The following is a 22,832-nucleotide window of genomic DNA, read 5'->3' as shown; positions in this document are numbered from 1 at the left end:
CCCCCCCCCCCCCCCCCGCTTTGAAAAACCCAGATGTGGAAACCCAGATGTTGACTGGGTATGGATGTAATGGTCGGATAGTTTGGAAATCTGTCTACTTGATCTGTTTCTGTCTTGATAATTCTGCCTATATACTTTGAAGTTCGGGGTGCTGATCTTTTCTCCTGAACAAGGTAAACGATATATGTCTGGGACTCCTGCTGAGGACTGCCAGGGGCCGGAGCTGCTGGGAGCGCACTTCCCGGACGCTGGGTGGTTGCTGTGAGTGGGGAGAGGAGGACCTTTGCCTGAGGTAGCCTGTTCTGTTTTAAAGGCTTGAAAATGTGGGTGCTTTCTACTTTATCTACCTGTGCCAATGTCATAACTACTCTGATGGCTTTCACTTTCTGGTTTTGGGACTCAGTCTTTTGGTATCTTAATAAATTTTCTAGTTTATTCCCCCATATGGCAAGCATGATGTATTTTGTGATGGATAATTATATCAGCATATCTGTAATCTCCATAGGCATTGTGAATATGGCATTGCTGATACAGTGGCCCTGACAAGTCTCACCTCTGCTTGCCTCAGTTCCCTCACCTGTGAAATGGACATAATAATGGCACTCCTCTCATAGAGTTATCATGGGCATCGAATGAAGTACTAATTGTGAAGCAGTTAGTACAGTTCCTGGCACACAGTGAGTGCTCTCTAAATGGTAGCTATTATTACTGTTACTATTAACGTTAGTTCTTTAGTCACCTCATATTATGAAAACACTCATTTACCAAAGCAGGCAGCAGCTGGGCTCTTTGCTGGTGGGAGGGTTCTTCAGCTCCACAGGCTCACAGACCCTTAGAGGGTTGAAACCACTTATGGAGTGCAGGATTTTACCTCCCCTGAATATCATTCTTCCTGATTATTATCAACCTCATTGGTTGTCTTTCCAGACCAGGGGAGTCAATCAATTCTGAGTTGTCTTGTCATGGAAAGAAACTTGGAGAAAGGAACATGGCCTGGTGACTGGAGAGCTGGCCGAGGAGTCAGGGACATCTGGGGACCAGGTCTGCCTGTGGCCACACTGTCCTTGTGACCTTGGGCAACCTACTTAATCTTGGAGCTGTCAAAGACTAGAAATTGTGAGCCATGCACCAGGCTGCCTTGGTGGAGGAAGTTTACTCAGAGGGGGCTTCATTATACCAATTAAATCATAAGACTCACCCCTAAAAAAGCCTGGGATTGGAGTCAAGAAGAAGCTGAGTCTGACTGGTGCCTTCACACTTAGCTGTGTGGCTAGGAGCAAGTTTCTTACCATCTGTGAGCCTCAGTTTTTCCATCTGTAAACTGGGGAATGCACTTCCCTTACAGTGATCAACAGTGAGATCAACAGAGATTGCATTAAAGCTGCTTATAAATGACAGTCGTGAGCATTGCAGTTACCATGGTGACTGAGGAGTATTACTCAAGTTTTCTGTACTGTCACATTCAGGAGAGACACAAGTTGGGTGTTGATTTCTGTGGGGATTTGGGAAGAAGGTGCCGAGGCTGAAATGCTGCAGCATCTTTCTTGAATTGGTTTTCAGTGCAAAGTGAACAAGTAAGTTTGTACTCCCACAAAACTGCCTTTAATGAGGTTGTATAAAGCAAGGAAAGGAACCAGCCCAGTAGTTATTGCATTTGCAGCTTTGAAGGCCTTTGGGAACATTTACCCCAGTGGATCTCCCTGCTACCCTGATCTCTGAAGCCTTGTGGAATTTGGTCATGGTAATATTTCACCAATTTATTTCATCCTCAAGGATCCAAAGCCCCCGGTGCAGACCTTTGTCTGCTTCAGAAATTGTGGTCTCAAGAGTTGAGCTGCGCTCCTTTTGTTCTGTATGATATTTCAGAGGTCGCTACTGGCCCTGTAGCTGAGCTAGAAGTAAAAAGTTCTCTGTATGTTAGTCCTGAAAAATGGATCTGACCCAGGAGACCAGAGGGCCCTGGTTTACATCAGCTGTGAACTCTTTTTCTGGGTCCGTTTCAGTTGGCTCTAGAGAGCAGAACATAGGTCCCCATTGAAGGGTGGTACCAGCATTCATTGGGTGGAGCGCAGGGATAGGAACCATGCTGTAAACCTGAATGACTGCTCAGAATAGGACCCGGATCAAAGATCACGTACAGATGAAGCCACGGGAGCCCATGAGGCTGCACCAGTGGTGTCCTTCCAATAGCATGGGGTGGGGGCAGCACATTGATTTCAGCAAAGGCTCGTGGCCAAGTAGTGTGCCGACCAGCCCCAGCTGCCCAGGACCTGCCAGGAACGCCGCCCCGCTCCTGCCCAGGGCAGGGCAGAAGGAGACGTGCACTTTTGGACTGGACCACTGTGGGGAATTGTTTTTCTTGACTGTGCTGTACGTTAGAGAGATTATGTTTTTATCTTAGGATTTGTGTGAGGTGCTTAAGGGGGAATAAAGGAGCTAGTGATAGTTACCAAAGAAAAGAAAGAAAAGGTGACCATTAAAATGGCTTTTCAAAATGCTTAAAAGAGAACTGAAAGAAATTCACAAGGAAACAAATAAGCCATTCAGCTTTGAAAGTAACAAGTTGAATTTATTATATACCTTAAAAGAACAAGCTGAACATGAGGGTGTCAGACTCAGAAAGAAATGGATTCGTGAGGGCTACATCTCACTTAAGAAAACCACAGATCATCATTATCTATCTTGGTATTTTTAGCAAATTAATTTTGTAAAAATTTCCCAATTACATTTTATCTGGGTTGGGTTGTACTGGGCAGTTTTGCTGGCAGCAACTTTACAGAATTTTTTTTTCCATTCTACTTTATATTTAGAAATGTTTTGCTGTTGTTTTGTTGATATTTGTTAAATTCAGAATAAAAAATAAAAGGAAAGGGTCATAATAGCTAGCTTTTTCCCTGGCTAGTGTGCTGCTCACATCAGGGCTTTCTGTCAGGCTTTCTGAAGTGGCATCTTTCAAAGCTTCTCTTTTCCTCCTGGACACAGCATGGGGTGGTGAACAGAGTCCTGCATTTTGAGTCATGAGACCATGGTTTCTTATTCACTGTTGCTACTTAGTACTTGTCTGACTTTGGCCAAGTCATTTCCCATCTGGACATCAGTTTCCTCATCTGCACAGTTAAGCTACAGGATTGCTAGGGTCCCTTTGAACTCTAAAATCTTCCAGTATTGTAGAGGAATCGGAGAGTTGGCATTGTCAAACCACACTTCAGAGGGTCTCTGCGCCAGGATGAAAGTGCCACCTCCACAGTCTTCTTCCCTGGGTACTTTTGTGACGGTTGCCCAAGTCTGATCAGTTGTGAAATTCACCAGGTCCGCAACAGTCCCTGGTTGACCCAGTTTACTTTGCCACTAATGACCTACTAAATCTTGATTTGAAAACTGAGTTCTGTCTCTAGTGTTTCCCCTTTTCTCACATGAACCCTCTCTAAAGCTTATTGATCTGTTGTCTTACAGTTTCATGGTGATGATATGGCATCTGCTAGCTCCAGCAGGGCAGGGGTGGGCCTGCCTTTCGAGAAGTCTCAGCTTACTTTGAAAGGTGAGTGAAACTTGTGTTTGTCTTGCTGAGGGCCAGTGACCTGTAGCAGGAAGGAGACTCTTTTCCTGAAGAGACATCTGACATTGTCCCGATCAGAGAACCGGCCTCTTTGATTAGCCTTCTGTTGGACAGTCCCAGTTGTTGCTTAGTACTGTTGAAGAAGAGACTGCATTTCCCTGAAGTGGGCACCCCCTTGTACCACTGTCCTATTCAGCACTGTAGATCTTCCCCTGAGCAGTCTCAGACGAAGGTAGGAAGGCTAGTTTTTTAACCTGAGAGCAGGCCCAGCCCTGGGGCCAGACCTGTGGAATGATGGAGACAACATTTAGTAGTTGATCTCAGGCCTCTCAACAGGGCCATCCCTTCACAAAACATTATTATAGTTTGCCAGGTTTGTCCTCAGTGCCCCAGAGTTCCATTTCTGATGTAGCCTCTGAGAGGAGATGGGTCAGCAGGGCATGTGGAGGGATGCCTCTACCAATCAGTTCATCCTTTTCTTCTTCCCCCAAGAATGCCCAAAGCCGGGAGTAAAGGAGACCTTGGTGTGTGCCAGACCAAAATGTTGTGCCCCTCTGCTAGCATCCTGTGAGTTACTGTTTTTTGATGAGAATGTAAGGTCCTTGAGAGCAGGGCTTTATTCATTTTTGTGTTTTTGTCCCCAGTGTCTAGCCCAGCGCCTACTACATAGACATTTTTAGAACATTCAAGATCCCGGTTTTAATTGTTTGCTTCACACAGTAAACATTTAATGAATGCTTGTTGATAGATCAGCTCCTGAAGGTCGTCCCCTTGTTGACTCTTAGTAGCCTCCATTTCTTGTTCTTGGAAGAAGGTAATTTGATGACATTAGAAATAGGAATCAATATTATTGGAGAATAGGTATGCCCTTCTCAGGAACTTTTGTTCTTATATTGAGATTTGCTTTGGGATGTTTTAGGGACAAATGTAACCATTTCTCGTCAGCTAGCCATTTGGCCTTTTTGAATTGGGCTGTAGTGGAAGCAGCACTGAAACCTCTCCTTTGCTGCTTTGTGACCTCTTTGTGACCTTGGGCATATCCCTTCCCCTGAAGCCTCCTTTCCGCATTGGTGGCATGGACACAATACTCTGTTACTTATCCGTCAAGGTTGGCACGAGGATGAAATGAGTTTACAATACTAACCTGCTTCCTCCGCTGAAAAGGACCATCTCACGGGGAGCTGCTGTCGTTATTTGAAAATGCTCTGTAGCAGAAAAGCACTATGTCCAATGTAAGGTGTAGTTACCCTCAAGAAGCTTTGCTCCCTAGGTGATCCATCACTTCTAGAAGGGTGCTGAGACTCCCCACCACCACTAGGTGGCGGCGTATCCCTTATTTGTGCCCCTCTTTTCCCCAGCCCCAGGTACCTTGTCACTTTTGAAGTCAAGCCTTGGCTCTCTCTTGCTCCTGGACTTTTCTTTTCTCCACTTCACTGGTCTCATGTGAGATTTTAAGCTTCTAAAATAGGCAGGTATTTTAGAAAAGAATCTTGTAATCAAGAGGTATTTATTTATTAAGCATGTACTCTGTAAACTTGGCCCTCTGGGTGATGCTACGTCTCTGATGGTGGGGTAGCAGCCTTGAGGCAACGAAATCTCACGGTATGGCCACCTAAGAGATCTCAGTGAGAGGGAGAGGATTGCAAAATCCTTACAAAGATGGGGCTTTCTTTGGCAACTCATATGCTAAAGCAGAATGATGCAGAAAATATTTCTTGGCCCCAGCATCCGGAAGTGTTTTTAAAAAGATCCCTACAAAGGCACCACAGCAATAGAAAAACTTCTAATCTAACTGGAAACTTGACAAGCCATGTCTGATTTGTGGGTACTTAGATGGCAGACATAGAAGACTGAGGGGGTCCTATAATCACTACTCAGAGCTATTCTCATTTTTACAGTAGATAGTACTTGCTCTGGATGTTGATGGCTCAGGGGCTGAATTCCCAGGACAGCTAAGATATTTGCTTAGCTTTGTGTTCCATGAATCCTCAGTCTCTTACAGCCGAGTGAGTTTCAGAAACTCTGTCCCAGAGGGGTATGAAGGAGCCCTTAGACCTGGCTTTGATGACTCCCCTTGTCTTCTTTTTCTGCACAGTGGTGTCAGCAAAGCCCAAGGTGCACAGTCGCCAGCCTCGAATTCACTCCTTTGTGGAGGTGGCAGTGGATGGGCTCCCCAGCGAGACGAAGAAGACTGGGAAACGGATTGGGAGTTCTGAGCTACTCTGGAATGAAATCATCGTCTTGTAAGAGAACTTTCCTCCCTCTTGAAATAGGCATATGGGAAGAGAAGGAGGCCCTTGCTGGGGAGCCTGGTGGGGCCATCCTCTCACCGTTCCTTTTCTTCCTTCTGCACTTCTCTTATCCATGTGTCCGTATCACTGCAGTCAAAAAGTATTTGTTACCAGCTAGAACATTTCAGGGTCATCTTTGTGAGTGACCAGGAGATCTGTTTGTGCTCACAAGGCTTTTTTCTCAGGGTTTTGTCACTAGTCTCTCCTGAGCGCTAGGAGTAGCTGATGTGTTTGGTATGGGAGTGGGATAAATCAGAGATTTGTTTTTCAGGAATGTCACAGCACAGAGCCACTTAGACCTGAAGGTCTGGAGCTGCCATACCCTGAGAAATGAGTTGCTGGGCACCGCTTCTGTCAATCTCTCCAACGTGCTGAAGAACAACGGGGGTAAAAGTAAGTATGGTGAAGGAATGACTGAGGCGCTTTTGATGCAAAACATTACGGACAGTCACTAAGGCGTGTTCATACTGTCAGCCTTCAGCTTTTGTAAGCCAAATTTCCCAAGCGTCATAGACAATTCAACTCTGTGGTTAAACTGTTAGCAACATCAGACAGCCTCAGGACTCTGTTTTCCTCTGATGATCAGTCTAGGACTTTTGGAAGGGGAAGGAATATGATCGTCTGCCATGACAGAATTCAGGCCCTCCCCATTAGAGCCTTCAGAAGAGGGAGGTGATAATTTGTCCCTGCTGTGTGTTACTTTGGGCTGCTTGAGCACACCCTTTCCCTGCCTGTCTTAGTGATAGAATGGGTATGTGATATGTGGGGAAAAATAGCCCCAAACTTCCTATTCTCAGTTATTCCCTTTCTAGGATAGAACAAGGCAGCATTATGTGCACACATAGTAGGTCTGTGCACATGATAGGCACTTAGTTGTTACTAAGTAGTTGCTCACTTTTGATGTACCTTAAATAGCCAAGGTACCTCTGCTTGCCTGGAAACACTAACTCAGTGGCCATTTATCACCATTCCTGGGCAGTGGACTGGTCCACAGCTGTGGTATTCTGGCCCCAGTCATAAAGGATTCCATTCAGAGCACAACCAAGCCTCAGCTAGGACAGTGTCAGTCTCTCCTGATATTTGCCATTCAGGAGTTATTTTCTAAACATGGGACTTAGTTTGAAAGGTATGGTCTGGCATGGGATTCCTGGGGAGAACAAAGAGAGTTTACTTAGTTACCTCTTCCCTTCTGACTAGGCCACTGCATAAACTCCCAAGTCTCCTTTGTTCTGACCTTTCCTGACAAATGCAGCAATGAGGTTTGTCCTTGGTGGCCTTGGGGACAGTATGATGGCCATCTTAGATCTATGGAAAAATCCCCGAGGCTCTTTGTTGGGGTCCTCTTATCATGTGGGGAACCCCATCCTGACTTTTTGAAACTGAGGATGAAGGAGGCAAGAAGATGGCCTTTAGGGAGCTCTCTGGGGGAGGAATATTTGTTGGCTGGGCTTCTCACAGACCCTGGCACACAGTAGGCACTTAATAAATGGTTTTTGATCAGTTGATGGATGATATTCCTACCAACACATGTTCTGCAGTGTGAGGCCTCCTTTCTCTTTGTGTGGTTTTCTGGGCGAGCCTCTCGGCTCCCTGCTATGCACGTAATGCTTGTTTGTTTGGAGAATTGGCTTTGCCACAGGAACAAGTAAATCTACTGTGGGCAAGGTTGGTAGCCTGTAGTATGCCTACCTCAGGAAGACCATGCAGGCGGCTGGTCCTTATTGGCTCCTTCTCTGCTTCTCTTAACCCTTCTCTGCCACTTTCAAGAATTGGCTTCCCTTTTTGTTTTTGAAATTTTCATTGATGTCTTTTGTTTTTACATCACCTTTATTTCCCATTACATCAGTGCTGTCTCTCCATTCTACATACTTCTGGGCTTGGAGTCCAGAAGGCCTGAGTTCAAATCTGACCCCAGACATTTACTAGCTAGGTGACCCTGGGCAAGTCACTTCACCTTTCTCTGCCTGAGTTTCCTCTCTTGTAAAATGGGGATTAAAAATACCACCTGCCCCGCCAGGTAGTAGTTGTGAAGATCCAATGAGTTATCTGTAAATCACTATGCACAGTGCCTGGCATACAGTATCTTAATAAATGCTTGTTCCTTCTCTTCCTCCCATCTCTTACAATAGAGAAAAAGAGAGAAAGAGCAAAAAAAAAAAATTTGCCAAACTAGACAAACCATTATCTGAATGTGGCAGGATGTATAGTGCTCTAAACCCATAGTCTCCCACCTCTGCAGAGGATGGAGGGAGGAACAGTTGTCTCTCTTTGAGGCCAATCTTGACCATCGTTATAGGATGTTCTTATTTTTTTAATGTTTATTGATACCTTTTGGCTTTTATCATCTACATTTCCCACCATATCCCTTCCTTTGCCTCTCCCCAGAGTAATCCTATTCTAATAAATAAGAAAAAAGAGGAAGGAAGAAAATTTTCAGCAAAACTAACCAACACGAGGAAGTATTCTGATGTTACACCCATTGTCCCCCACCTCTCCAAAGGATTGGGGGAAGGGAAGGTATTGTCCTATTTCAAGAGTCATGCTTGGTTCATGTAATCTAATGACATTCTGTTTCTGTTGTTATGTTTACATTTACGTTGGCTTTGTCGTTGTGTGTACTGTTTTCCTGGTTCTGCTCACTTCACTTTCTGTCAGTTCAGATGACTCTTCCCGGGCTTTTTTCTTTTTCATGGTCATCATTTTTTAAGGTGCCATAATATTCCATGCAAGTACCACAATTTGTGCAGCCATTTCCTCTCTCAATGGGCATCTCCTTTTCTTTTTCCCTCAGTTCCTTGTTATTATAAAAAGTGCTTTTTTGAACATTTTGTTGTATATGGGCCCTTTTTTTCTGTCTTTGAACTCTGGCTTATATACCTAGCAGGGGAATCTCTGGGTCTGAGGGTATTGATATTTCATTAATTTTCTTTCTATAGTTCAAAATTGCTTTCAAGAATTGTGCTCACTTTCTTACTGAAAGCAGTTCACAGTCACTGCAACGACTGGCGTCTTCCCCGTCTACCTGTTAGCAAGCCAGAAGAATAGGAATTGCCACCCTGAAACCTTATATTTGAAAACTTGCTGGCTGCCTCTTACTATAGAATGTTGTATGGGTGGCTGGGTTTGGTAGTGGGATGTGCCATGTTGGAATATGATGGAAAGGGTACCTTAATTAGACAGGGTATTACTGCTTGCTTAGAAAAACAAACCCTATGGATATTTACTGCTGTTTGCGGTCTGTGGTGTGGTCCATAGCTGTGGGTTTCTGACTCCATAAAGCCTTCTATTCAGAACAGAGCTGTATGCAGCGATTGTAAGTCAAATAGAGGCCTGCTTCTGTCTCCACCAATGTTTGCCATCCTGGAAATATGGGAGGGGTAGCATCTTAGAGAGAAGTGTTTAGGGGCCTCCTGTTTTGAGAGAGGGTAAATAGCAACCCTTGGCCTTAACAGGAGATTGCATTGATCAGTTTCACGTTGGGTTGGGCAGGAGATTTAGGGAAAGATTGTCACTAGTAATAACTGGCTTTCTAGAATGCTTTAAAGTTGTCAGCATAATCCTTACAATAGCCCTGTGAGGTAGGTACAGGGATTATTATCCCCATTTTATGAATGAGGAAACTGAGACTCAGAGAGAGTAAGTGACTTTTATATGTTGTATTAATTGTTGGAGTTAGATTTTGAATCCAAGCCTGCCTTACTTCCAGTCTACTACTCTATCCACAGATTCCCTCATCTGCTTCTAAAAAGGTGTTGTCTCAGCTTTTCTGTCATGGTCCCTGTTCCCCACATGAGTTTTCTCTTTTAGAAATGTAGTGAGTACTAGATGCAGTGACACACAGTTGAGTTTTATTAGTATTTTTGGGTCACATAGTGTTAAGAAATTCTTTAAGAAAATCAACTGATCTGTCCAAAGCTGATTTCCCAGCTAGGATCTGGGTGACGGCAGTTTGCCGTTCTTACCTGTAGCTTTTTCAGCTCCACAAGGCACAATTGGCCCTTTCATTAGTCCCTCTATTCCTCTGCATTGATGGAAGATGACTGGAAAAGTCAACTGGCTGTTTATACCGATTTTTTTCTCATTGAGGCTCTCACTAGAAAAGGCTATTGGATTTTTCCTTGGCAGAACAAATGGTGATGGCGAGTTTTCTTAAAGTCTTAGGGGTAGATAGTGGCCAGCAGCTACTGCCTTTGTGCTGGGACGTCTCCCTTGCCTCTGCCTCCAATGGGACTTAACACTAGGCTCTGGTTTGCAGATGGAGACCACTTCCTGGGGTCTTCTCTGCATAGGAACAGCTTTGGGTGTGGGGATGAGTATTTGAGTGGGGATGTTGAATTCTTTCTGCACTAATGGCAGGTAGGTCTGAGAGCAACTTGCCTTTGTTAAATGTGGTCTCCCCCATAATAATATGAGTAATGACAAGTCTCTCCCATTTCTGTATCACTGTATGCTTTTTGAAGTGTACATCTCACACTGGGAGGCAGGGCAGTACAGATGTTATCATCATCATTTTGCAGATGAGAAAACTGAGACTTTAATTAAGTTGACTTGCCCATGGTCATACAGTTAGTTAAGTTGTGAGGCGGTTTTGGGATCCTGCTGCTCAGAGCTTTATCCACTGTGCTGTTCACCACGTGATCTCCTTACAGCTGCTGCCAGATTTCCCTGTTTTCAAGTAGGAGGATGCAGCCTGAGGTGCATTTCTACAAGCCCTGTGTAAACTTTCTTCCTCTTTGTGTGGCTTGTTCTGTATCTCTTTTTGTTTCTTTCTGATCCCAGCTCTCCATTTCCCAGTAAGAAGCAAAGGTTTGTTTTAAGTTGTCTAGTTTGATCATGTTTTATGGGCTAAGGCCAGATTGCAGGTTATGAGCTGTATAGCATGGCTACCTGTTATCTTAGCCAGAGTAGGGGTTCTTATCTGTCTGAAAGAGGTGCCCCAGACAGGGAGGCCATGTGCATATTTAAAAAACAACTTAAACCTTTCTTTTTCTTCTTACTACATTTTGTTTTGATACCACAGAAGTTTCTGAGCAAATACTCCAGCATCAGCATCTCATCAGTTATATCCCCCGAAAACAAATCAGCTTCGCCATGGAATAGTTTGGTTGTGATGGGCACTGTGTGTCTCTTTGCAGTTGCTAACAGAGACGGAGGATGTGTGCGTCAACTTGGATCATATGGTTACCTTATTTTCCTTTGTTGTCTTTGTTCGTGTTGTTATCGTCATTCTGCGTGTTGTTTGCTTGTTTATCCTGCATCATCAGCTTGTCCAACTCTTCCATGTTTCTCTGAATTCTTTATAGTCACCATTCACTCTTTTTTGGTCCAGACCTGTCGTTTCATTCTTTTGGGGGGGCCTGGAAAGCCCTCCTACTGATGCAGATCAGGAGCTCGTCTATATATAGCTTTTCATCTCAGGGAGTAATGTGGGACCCTGAGAATTTAAGTGACTTGACTGACCATGGCCACAGAACTCAGTGACTGTCAGAGTCCAGGCTTGAACCCTGTTCTTCCCCGTTTTTCAAAGACAGCATTCTATCTATTAAGCATTTGCCTTTCTTCCTTTTCAGGATAGTAATTTTCCATTATAGTCATATGTTATAGTTCAGCTATTCCTCCACTGCAGCTCCAAACTTATTCTAATCTTCTTGTTTAATATAAATTAAACTTTTAATCCTCTAAATCTTTGAAGTAGGAGTAGAAACAGAGGCAGGAAATAGATCAAACTCTCTTTTCCTTGACTAAGCTATTGCTATTTTATTTACTATTGTTCCAGCTTGGTTGGGGGGGGGGGGAAGGGGGAACCAACCCGTCATCCTGAATTTATTTAATACCTTCACTGTGCCAGGCACTTGGGCATGGGGGAGGGGAGGGGTCTGTATATAATACCAGCTACTGGAGCTGGTTGGAAAGTTTGGTTTAAAGGTGATGTTAAAATACCCCATGTGTTAGATCTGGTCCTGAGGAGATTGTACCCAAGAGCAGAAACTGCTCAGTCAGTTTCTGAAGGACTCCATAACCAACTTGTTATATTTATAACTCTGGAAACTACTGAGATCCTGTTGTCTCAGCCCCGGGACATCCCCAGAGCACTAGCACAGCCACACTTGGCTCAGTAAGGGGGAGGCGGCCTTGGGAAAATGAGAGATAGCCCTCTGGGGCCATCCTCAGCCTTGGGACTGACCAGGGATGTAGGTGCTTGGTGGTGTTGTCAGCCCCTTGATGCAGCCTTCGATGGACTGTGTGCTGAATCAGACCACTGGAGCCCCATTGGGCTCTGCAGTATGCTCGAGCCTGCCAGCCCACAGCCTCCAAATGAAAGCCTTTGTTTTATTGCACTCCGATCGGGTTGCAGTTACATCAGCAGCTACTGTTTCTTGATTGGCACCAGATGCCAAGGTTGTTTTTTTTAACAGCCTCTGAAAAGCGCCTTGTGTGTTTGCTTTGCATCCTCCTGCACCTCAGGCGTACATGCCCAAGCCAGAACCTCAAGGAATTCTTTAAGAAGCCAACAGTAACCCCACCCCCACCCCCAACCTCCTGAAAGCTGCATTTGGACTCATTTTGGGACTTTGGTAGCAGAGGAGGAGAGCTGTTTGAAAGAAAAGCTTCTTTTAGTCATGAGTCTTAAAAAGCAAACACACAGGCCCCTGAAATGAATGTTAAAACAAGCCCGCTTTCTATGTCTCAGGCTCTAAAGTTGCCTTGTAAAATCTCACTTTCAGAAAGAGGAAGAAAAAGTCCTGTGCTAAAAGTCCTCTTCTCCCCTTTTCTTGGCCCCCTCTGCATAGCCTGGGATTTAGCTTCAATATTTAAAGTGATTTGTAAGTGCATCAGTTTTGGATTGGGCATAATGACCACCAGAATGATTCAATTAAACCACATGGAACGTACAGGCAAATGTCCCTGATCCCATCCCTGAAAGGAGGGGATGATTCTATAACTAAAAACACAAGCTATGGTTGAGATCATCTTCCTTTTCCTTTCTGCAAAGGGTTCGAGGTTAGTAGGGTTTCATCCTCAATCCAGTGTTTTAGCTCACCAGAAAAAGAAGTTTTTCTCAGAAGGAACAGCCTTCCAGATTTTGAGTGAGGTCTTGTTTGAGAGAATCTTCTTGATCCTTGCATACAGAGCATTTTCTTAGGGTTTTTGAAAAGTCAAGTCTGGAAAGTGGTAGGGATGTCAGGGAATTTTTTCCTAGGTGGATCTGTTCAAAGAAGAAATAGAAGAGGCCATCCCTCTTCTTCCCACCTCCCCCCCAACCCCATTTGATTTAATATTGAAGAATAATCCACAGATTGAAGGGAATCTTAGAAATCATTAATCCAAACTCTTTTCCTACATGTGAGGAAATGAATCCAGAGTGGTTCATGACTTGCCCAAGGTCACAGAGTTGGGATTGTGTTGATCATAGCAGTTCCAGAGATTCCTTCACTTCTCCTTTCAACACTTAATCTTAGACCTGTACCATATAACCATTTTTTCTATCTCTTAGTTGGCCAGTAATATATCTGAAAAGGCATTCCAACAGTTTGCTGCAAAACTTGTATTTTCTATAGGACCCTGAATGATGACCTGGCCTCGAACTAGAACCAGTGGTAGGAGATTGAGGCTGTTCCCTCCCCCTGCCAGAACCAAGAATGAAAACTATAACTAAGTTATGGCTCCCAGTCTGAACCAGTCCTTTGTCATGATGACTGCCTCCTGCTGGTTTACTCAGGCTTGATTATCTCCATGGGTATTGGGAGGGTGGTGAGGCTAAACCTAGGTTTACCCCATCATAGTGTTCTTTCATGGTGCTCTCTTTTCCTTTTTCCCACTGTCTACCAGGACACTTTGAGTACCTTCTTTGGCCCAGGCTTTAGAGAAAGAGAGAGCTCTGAGTAGAGGGGAGCATGATTATAGTGATGTCATCTCTGCATTTCTGTAGCCCTACTAACTGCTGAAGGGCAGAATCACCTTCCTCTTTTTCCAGTGGGAAAGCTTCTCACAACCTGATAGCCAAGCAGAAATCTCTCTCCAACAGCAGGCCACACCCAGAGCCTTGCATCTTTGCCTGTTTGGAATTCTGACATTTTTTCTTCTTCCTAATAGGACAGTTTTGTACTTTGTTGAGGAGGAGGATGAAAATGAATTGGATACTCACTGAAATGATTAACCTTGTTGTGTTTGCTTTGTTTCATCTTACAAGGCCTGTGATTTTTATGGGTGCAGGGACTGATGCAGGTGGACATCTGTCTTAGCAACTTGTAGTCCTAAGAGAATTACCTAGGGCTCTTGAGAAGTTAGGTGACTTGTGTTGGGTCACAAAGCCCATTCGTGGTAGAGATATTGGGGTTGTTGTTGTTAATGTAACCACCAGCTCTTCTTAGTTATTAAAAACAGGTGGTGTATAGTAAGTACAGCCAGTATAAACATCCGCCCCAAAGTCTGTGACCCACTCTTCCATAAGCACATTGATAGTCCAGGGCAGAGTGGACTCAAGCTTAGACAGCTTTGCATGCAAGGTGCTGCTTACCTCTCCAGGAAGTTCTTTAGCTGGATGTCCTTTCTCTCCTTTGTGGAACTTTCATGAGGCTTCCTATAGGCAACATCAACTTTTGTGGTTTGCACATTGTTTACCAACAAAACAAAAGGAAACAAAACCCAATCAGGGAAGATGTATTTATTGACTTTAACAGGGGAGTAACAAATTTGACCTCTTTGTTTCCATGACCTCTTCCCTGCTTCTTTTTTTTCTGTATTTACCTGGGTTTTATAAATAGCATTGTCTTTATTTTGCCTAGTTGTAGTATTCGTGTTTGTGGTTCTTTCATCCCTTCTTTCTTTACTCTTCATGCTTCCCATGTATCTTTTAATTCTCCATAGCTGTCATAATTTTTATGGTGTAACAATATTCTAATACATTCACATAATATAATTTATTCAGTCATTTTCTAAACATTGGACACGCAGTTTGCCCTTTTTATCTTTGGCTATTAGAGAAGGTGTTAGGATTATTTTGGAACACATAGGTCTTTTCCCCTGTCTATAGTCTCTTTAGGATATCATTCTCAAACTGAGATCACTGGGTAAAGAGTATGAATATTTTTTATTTTATTTTGTTTTATTTTTTGAATATTTTTGTAATTTTTTGGGGGGGTATAATTTCCCGGTTACTTTCTGAGAAGATTATGCTCATTTTACAAATATCACTGACAAGATATTGTGATGCTTATTTTTTTCAATAATTCCACCAGCAAAGAATTTTTACCATCTTTTACCGTCTTTGCCAATTTGATGGATATAAGATGGTATCTCAGAGTTTTAATGTGTATTTCTCTGAAATTTAAAGTTTCAGTACTTTTTCACGTGTCTTTTTGTAAATTAGGTTCCTTTTGAGAACTGACTATTCACAACCCTTGATTTCTTATCTATTGGATAATGGCATTTCTTATGAGTTTGTGTTAATTCCTTACGGGTTTTTGATGTCAGACTTTTATCAGAAGTGCTAATTATAAAGATTTGTTGCAGTCTGTTTCCTTTCTAGTGTTTATAATGATGCTTTTGGCATCATGCAGCACAAAAGGATAGTAGTTAGTGTAGTTTCCTAAGGGCAAGGGAATACAGAATCTGTTAAAATTCGGCCTGGTTCTAGGAATCCAGATTAATGAGGTGAGTGGGAATTTCACTCTTCCCTTGGTGAATAGAAGTACTAATGATGCAGGGCCAACAGCACTGATGGGAACTGAGACTTCATTCAAGTCAGACTCACCTGCTTTTCCCAAAATAATAATTATTCCCTCTAAATCATTCTTGTAATCTGAAATTTGCTGGGGTGTAACAAACAGTGAGACTTGCCAGGATAGATGAGGGCTTTGTGTCCTGTTTTAAGGGAACCCTCTGTTGGGTTAGCAAAGTCTCTTTGTGTGTCTAATGTGACTCACAAGATAGATTGTAATAATGACTGGGAGAGTTTGATAGTGTTTATATTTATTATTTTTTTTAAATAAAGAGAATAGAGCGTGTGTGTGTGTGTGTGTGTGTGTGTGTGTGTGTGTGTGTGTGTGTCCATGTCCACGTACGTTTGGGATGAATTATGTTGGGACTTGAAGTACATTCATGACTGGGAGACTCATGGGTGTTTTTTCTTAGTCTGATAATTTTTATATGTGTAGAGTTGAATTGGTTCTGTGAGTTGGAGCTCTTTTCTCAGAGCAAGTTAGTATTACCTTGCGTGTTGTTAGTCAGCACTTCATCTGTAAGCCGAAGTGCTTATGTGCAGATGGCAAATAATATCAGAACTTTCCCCTCAGGCAAGAGATGGAAACAAAATGGGTCCCATTGTGGGATGGTGAATTTGTCCAAGTAACAAGAGTTGAGTGTTTTCAGGCTGATGCTAGTTTGAAGGAAATTCAAAGCAGTGTGTTTCTCCTGTCAGGCAATGGTTGATCAGAAACCAGATGGTGGCAAAGATGGCTCAAGAGTGGCAGGTTCTTAAGAGAGTTAATACTGGAGGCCTGTGACCTCCTTTTTCTGCACCAGGAACATGGAGGAAGAGCATTGGGATCAAGCCACAGGAGCAGGGGAAGCTGGTTAAACCCCAGACCATGTGTATTGCTTACTCTTGCGAAGGACTGAGAAGGAAACACTACACTGTGTTCTCTTGGTATTTCCTCTGTGCTTTGTTGCCGAGTAGCTCTGGGCATACACAGAAATTCACAGTCATGTGCAAAGTGAGCGTTTACCTGTGAATAAACACACTGTTTATTTTTCCTTCCTTTTGAGAGGAATATGGGAATGATGGTGGAGTGAAGAAGGAGCCTTGTTTGTTTCAGTAATCATTACAGTTAAAGCCAAGTAAACCGCATCACTGTCGAATTCCATAAAGAAGCTTTTCCAAGCTGAAAGTTTCAGTGCTTGGTTTCCTCCAAAAGTACTGTATAGACTTTTTTTTTTTTTTGCTGAGAAATGAGAGAAAGGTTGATTTAGGAAGGTTGGATAGCAAACATTTGAATGAAATCTTTGCCTTCGTTTTTTGAGTTATGAAAGATCAAGGCTAACATTCCCTTCTTTAAAAGTAATGCATGCATACTTTGGGAGGGAGGACTTCAAGCACAGCTAAGCATCTCAATAGAAAAATGCTTTCTCACATGCACTGCAGAAATCCTGAGTGTTTAGAAATCCCTTGTCAGAGCATGAGGCCTGGATTTCATAAACACATAATAGTTGTATTGTTATTGTATAGTGTGGCTGTAATGATTTACCAGTTGAGGTTTTCCGTTTTTTTTTTTGTCATCAGTATAGGAAAAACCAAACCTTCAATGTTGTAGATGCTATCCATGCATACTTATTAATGCTTTATGGAACCTACACATTTAAACACCACAGTTAAGGAAGGGAAAAGTTGAATTCTAATCTCTCTCATTGGATATATGGACAGTACTTTACTGGACACTAGTTATTTGAAGACCCTGGGGGAATTGACTGATGTGATGCTTAGGAGGGACTAAATGGAGGATGTAGGATTTTGGGATCGAGACTCTTGATCCTTCCGTGGAATAAGGGTTAGGGTGTTTGAACTTGTATTTGGATATGGTTTGATTGACTTTTATTAAGAATTTAGAAATTGATTGCCCTTTAGTAGGAAAGTGAAGGAATCCTTTTCTTGGCTCCTGGGATTCAGGTAAGACTTAAGGGCTTCCACAGATCCTTTTTCCCCTTAATGTGGCAAATTAGGGCAGCAGTGGCAGTTGACCCACTAAACTGCTTTTCAGACCTTATTTAAAAAAACAAGAGTGCTTGTGAAAAATGCCCATTGTGGAGCCAAAAATTTTGTCCATAGAGTAGGCACAGTATGATAGTGTGTGCACATGTCTCAGAACTTTAGGAATATGGGGGTTTTGGGAGAGGAAAGAGGGGTCCTTCCATTTACACAGATTATATATTATTCCCTTAACAGGTGGTCTTTGTGAATTGCTGTGGCAGAAAAACTCACTATCCTGTGGTCACCCTGGTCCTTGGTTGATAAGACACACTTTCATTGCTGGGCTTACATTTATTAAGACTGGCAAGGGCTGGCAGTTGATTGGCATAGCCTTTCAGAACCCAGGTTCATTGCCAGCTCACAGTGAGGCATCGAAGGAGGAAGCTAGCAAAAGGCTCTCAGCTGCATTTCCTCTTGGTTTTCTCTTTCTGTGCTGCTTGATAGACTATATGGTTGGTCTGGAAGAAAGGAAATAGAGAAGAGGGACATCCTAATTCTAAGTATCAGGGGTAATTTATTTTCAGTCTGTTGAGCCCACTTTGCTTTTCCTGATATTATCTTGGAGGTAACTATTACAATCACCAACCCTATAACTTAGGAAGTAGGCCTGTGCTGATGTCCCAGGCCAGCATAAATTCATACCCTGTGTAATAACTGAATTTTACCACTAGCTTGGTATTTCCATTTGTATTTATGTCCTATTTTGTTCTGATTGCATCTGATTTCCTCCAGCCATTCCATAAGTTGGTCTCCTCGGCTAAAGAGGCCCTATGATTAGAATTGGAGGGTGGTAGATCTTTGGGTCACAGTTGAGCATTGGTAGAGACTCTAAAACATTAGTTATGCAAAGTATAGAATGAGTGTTTTCTTGTCATTGCTGAGGGAGCAATGTGGCCTTTGTTTCATGTGGTATCTGCTGATAGTACAAACAGACCTGGGCCAGACAGAGACACTCCCAGTTAGAAGCCTTGGCTGAGATTGACTCGTCCATGTCTTCAGGCGGATGACTTATACCCATTTGGCATTACTCTCATAATTTAAGGGAAGGAGTGCAAGAGAAGAAAGGCCATTTGTAGAGTCTGTCAGCTTTCCTGCCGGGCTCCAGAGGGAGGACAGCTAATGCTCCTATTTAGAACTCCAGTTCCAGGCTGTATTTTCCAGCCACACACACACTCCTTCTCGGCTCCACTCAGTACCCCAGTCTGTCATTCAATTAGCTAATCACCTTCTCTTAGCCCTATTATGTATTGTATGGCTCCCCTGGCTCTGAGGGGTTTTTTGGTAAAGCAAGTTGAAGAATGGAAGGTTGTATTCTCAGAGTTTTAATAAAAAAAAAATACACATAAAAATACCCCCCCCCCAGTGAAAAGAAGATAAAATGCACTGCACAGGGCTGTACATTTGTGCGTGCGTGTGTACGTGCATGTGTGTGTGTGTGTGTGTGTGTGTGTGTGTGTTATATAAATGGATCTGTCTAGAAGCAGTGGAAAAACAAGGAAGAAAAGCAAAATTGGGGCCTTGAGATATTGGAGCCAGCAGAGTTGGGCCAGTGTCATTACTGTTGCCTTAAAAAAATAAACAAAAACCTTCACTGATGCTTTTTACTTTCATACCCCTCCCTCTCCCCCATTGATTCTTTTCTTATGACCAAGAAAAACAATGAAGCAAAGATACCTGATTCAGCTACTGGACCTGAGAGCGTATGCACTCCTCTGCAGAAGCCTAGAGGTCTCCACCTCTCTGCCCTCCCAGGAAGATGTATGTTCTCTAGGCCTTCGCTGGTCTGCTGCCAAGGCCAGCCTCTTTGAAGGCTGGGCCCCTTTGGTGCATGTGAGAGGCCATGGACAGGGAGAAATTCTAGCTCTGTGATATTTGACATTGTTGTCTTTTCAGCTGGGAGGAAAATTCATCCAAATCGTGTTAAGAAGACGATGATAAAAGATACATAGAGGAAATACATCAATGTGTTGTTTATATATTGTTCCTCCAGTCCTTTTGCTTGGTAGCTGACTAAAATGGATACCACAGTGCTTGGTATCATCAAGAAGTGTGTTGGAAACTTTTTATTGTCATTGTGTATCTAGTTACTGCACCTTAAGGAGGGCAGAGGAAGAGGAAGAGATCTGCATAAAGGCCTCTAGACTTGATAAGTTAGGGGGAGATCCCTTTATGGAGTAGAGAGATTAAGATAAGTAGAACTTGAGGGGAGAAAGAGGATGGTTGGAAGGGAACTGTCCATCAGATTTGGAATTAGTGGACACTGAAGTTGGAAATAGGTCAAGAAAAAAGTGCTACTTCCTAGAAAATTAGTTATGGAACTTATTACTAAGAGGTGATAGTGGCGGAAAAAATAGCCAGTAGAATGAACAAGGGATTCAGAAAGTTGCGTGAGTGGTACATTTGTACTAAATCAATCCTAGAATGGAAAGGGACTAAGATTTATTATACTACACTCTGAAGACATTTATTTAAATGTTGCACTTGCAGATTTTGTTGGTTTGTAAAATGGATTTGCCACAGATACCAACACTCTCCTTTTTGTACCAGGCTCATGGGTTTGAATTTTCTGAGTGTGCCATATGGCCATGTTACTCTCTTTCCTTAATTTCTAGAACTTCCCTCCTCTCCATCCCATTCACGGGGCCAAATCTTCACTGCACTGCTCTCATGAGATTTAACCAGTGAGAAGGTGATCATATTCATTTCCTTCTATAACTGGAAGGAATAAACTCCATGAGTAGGATTGTTTTGCCATTGCCCTTGAGGTACGTGCAATGGATACTGTCTGAAACTTTTCTCAAGGTCTCTTTTTTCCAATATGTCACCTACCTCCTAACTGTTCCTTCAGAGTCCTGTAAGACAAAAATAGAATTGAAACAGAAAAGGAGAGAGAGTAAGTAAAATGTGAGACTTTCAATTGAAACATCTTTAACTAATGGTGAAATTGGTTTGCTTTGTCTGTATTGCCTTCTCTCTCCAACAGTGGAGAACACGCAGCTGACCCTGAACCTGCAGACTGAGAACAAAGGCAGCGTTGTCTCAGGCGGAGAGCTGACAATTTTCCTGGACGGGCCAACTGTTGATCTGGGAAGTGTGCCTAATGGCAATGCCGTGACAGACGGTGAGTGCTGCCCTGCTGCACATGGTGGTGCCTGAAGAGGGGAGTGGCAGGGCTGGAGACCTGGGGCGGGGGTGTGCTAGGAGTTTGATTCAGCACCAGGAAGGAAGCCTCATTCTATGTACTTTCAGTTAGTCCTGATCCATGACATGGCTTTGGTTCCTGTTTAGGTAAAAGGTACCAGAGTGTCTTGGATTCATAAATGATCTGGATGTGTTTTCTGGTCTCAAGTTTTGTGCCTAAGTCAAGAAGCTGGTCTCCTTTAATCTGGTTTTCCCAGGATTTACTTGATTGAGGATGAATATAAAATTGAAAAGTAAATGCTTGCTCTTTGGTTTAGCAGCAAAGGCAGTGAGCTACATTCAGTCCCGGGGAATTCTTGGAAAAAGCTTCTTCCTCTTGCTCATTTTTCCTCTTCCTTCTGTGCTTACGTCTCATGGAGAGATTTGAGGGTGTGCTCTGTGAGAACACATGTTCTTTGGAGATGGATTTCTCTGTAGTACAGATACTCATAGGCTTCAGTATTTCAGTGTATGCTGGATCTCCTCAGCATGGCCACTCCTTCTGTAGAGTAGATTGCAGCCCCTCCTGGCTCTCTCATCCTGAGCAGTTCTTTTCTCCATCTTTCTGTAATTCCTCCATAGAGAATCTATCCCACATTCTTGAGGCATTCTTCTGGCTTGTTGGATAATGTGTCATGGATACCAGCACAGCTGGTTGTCTGGCTGCTCTAGCTCTACAAATCTAACAAAACATCTTTGAAGCCAGGAGAGATGAACATTTTTAGCCCATTGTTCAGAGATGATAAGGGGGTTCATTTAGTCTAGCATGAATTTGGATCCTTTGGATCCAGAAAGAAATTATTTCCTAAAGTCTGGCCGCTGAAATGGATTAGGTTTCTTCCTCTTTCCCTTACTAAATGTCTTATTGCATGAAGTATGACCTCAGAGCTTCCCTCCTCCCAGAGACTCTCCATAGATTAAAGGAGACAAGATTGGTATTCTGACTCTGGGAGAAGGAGGCAGAACATGGTGACAATGAAGGATAGACATGTTCTGTGACTAGATCTTTATTCACAGGATTGAAAGGTCCCTGCATTGGAGAAGGCAAGGAGACTGTAGAAAAGGACTGAGGGAGACTGGCAAGCCAGATCTAGGGCCATTTTGGGTTCAAAGATTGGGCTCTTAATTGACCTTGCCCCACAAGTCATTTTCTTCTCTTACACACTCTCATTTTCTATGACCTTGGAATTAATATCTGTTTAAGACACCAAGTGTGGTGTGGTGTGTCTCAGTGTGGTCTCCTCAAGCCTGGGGGTGGGAAGTGGGGGTCAGGAGAGCACAAACTGCAGTGGGACCTTCCAAGAGGAAAGGCTTCAAGCTCTCTGTGATGGAGAATGGCTCTGGTGGCCATGGTTCCATCTGGCTAAGTGACCCACAGGGTAGTGACTTCAGCCACAACAATTCTGAAAGACCATTTACTGAGCTGCCAAGAGGTTTCACTCTGTGTCGGTGGAAGGACTACTCACACCTGGGAAATCACAGATCCTTGAAGTATCTAAAGTAAGCATGAGACCTTAGAACGATTGGATACGAGAGCCAGAAGTGACCTCAGAGGTGACTTCTCTCAGCTTATAAGAGAGAAAATGGATACCGAGGGTCATTGATGAGAACTAGAGGACTTTAGAGGCCATCAGGCGAGTCCAGTGCCTTCTTTATACAGAGAAAGGAACTGGGGCACAGAGGGGGAGGACTTGCCCCGGATCACATGGCTATTCAGTGTCTGAGATAGCATTTGAACTCAGGGATTTCTGACTGCAAGTAAAGCACTCTGCCACCAAACTTCCTCCTGAGACCTAGGAAGGCCTAGAGCAAAATAGCTGTAACATTGGATCTTTTCCTGAGATTTTGTTCATGGCCCCCATTTCATGGTAGTAGAGTCAAGTCTCATCCATCTTTCTCCCCTTGTTTCTTTCTTCATGGCTTCTCTCTCCCAGTGACTAGCATGCTAGGGTGCTTGTGTTCCAGCATCAGACAGATGCCTTTATTCTTTCATCTTTCGTTGGCAGTCACTGCTGACCAACCCAGAGTTCTGTCAGCCATTGAGGGGGCCTAGCTGTGT

The 22,832-nt window shown here is 43.3% G+C and overlaps 2 protein-coding genes across 5 annotated transcripts in view; one reads left to right on the top strand and one right to left on the bottom strand.

The window, feature by feature from the left end:
• Positions 1-22,832, top strand: part of WWP2 (WW domain containing E3 ubiquitin protein ligase 2) — a 123,843-nt gene that overhangs the window by 12,740 nt on the left and 88,271 nt on the right. The window contains exons 1-5 of one of the 4 annotated variants that reach the window (XM_069085470.1): positions 524-677; positions 3,454-3,538; positions 5,652-5,799; positions 6,119-6,240; positions 20,577-20,714. In XM_069085470.1, coding sequence (XP_068941571.1) covers positions 3,469-3,538; positions 5,652-5,799; positions 6,119-6,240; positions 20,577-20,714 — 478 coding nt within the window. In that variant the 5' untranslated portion in view covers positions 524-677; positions 3,454-3,468. Of the gene's footprint in view, positions 1-523; positions 678-3,453; positions 3,539-5,651; positions 5,800-6,118; positions 6,241-20,576; positions 20,715-22,832 lie in introns of those variants that run through there. The other 3 variants (XM_069085469.1, XM_069085468.1, XM_069085471.1) reach the window with 3 other exon arrangements.
• NQO1 (NAD(P)H quinone dehydrogenase 1) overlaps positions 1-22,832 on the bottom strand; it is a 193,656-nt gene that overhangs the window by 93,964 nt on the left and 76,860 nt on the right. The window lies entirely within an intron of this gene.

Source organism: Petaurus breviceps, unplaced genomic scaffold (genome assembly GCF_028583685.1).
Source record: "Petaurus breviceps papuanus isolate PSGF00001 unplaced genomic scaffold, PetGlider_PUasm1.0 176, whole genome shotgun sequence".
Lineage (NCBI taxonomy): Eukaryota > Metazoa > Chordata > Mammalia > Diprotodontia > Petauridae > Petaurus > Petaurus breviceps.
This window is presented reverse-complemented; position numbering and strand designations above follow the sequence as displayed.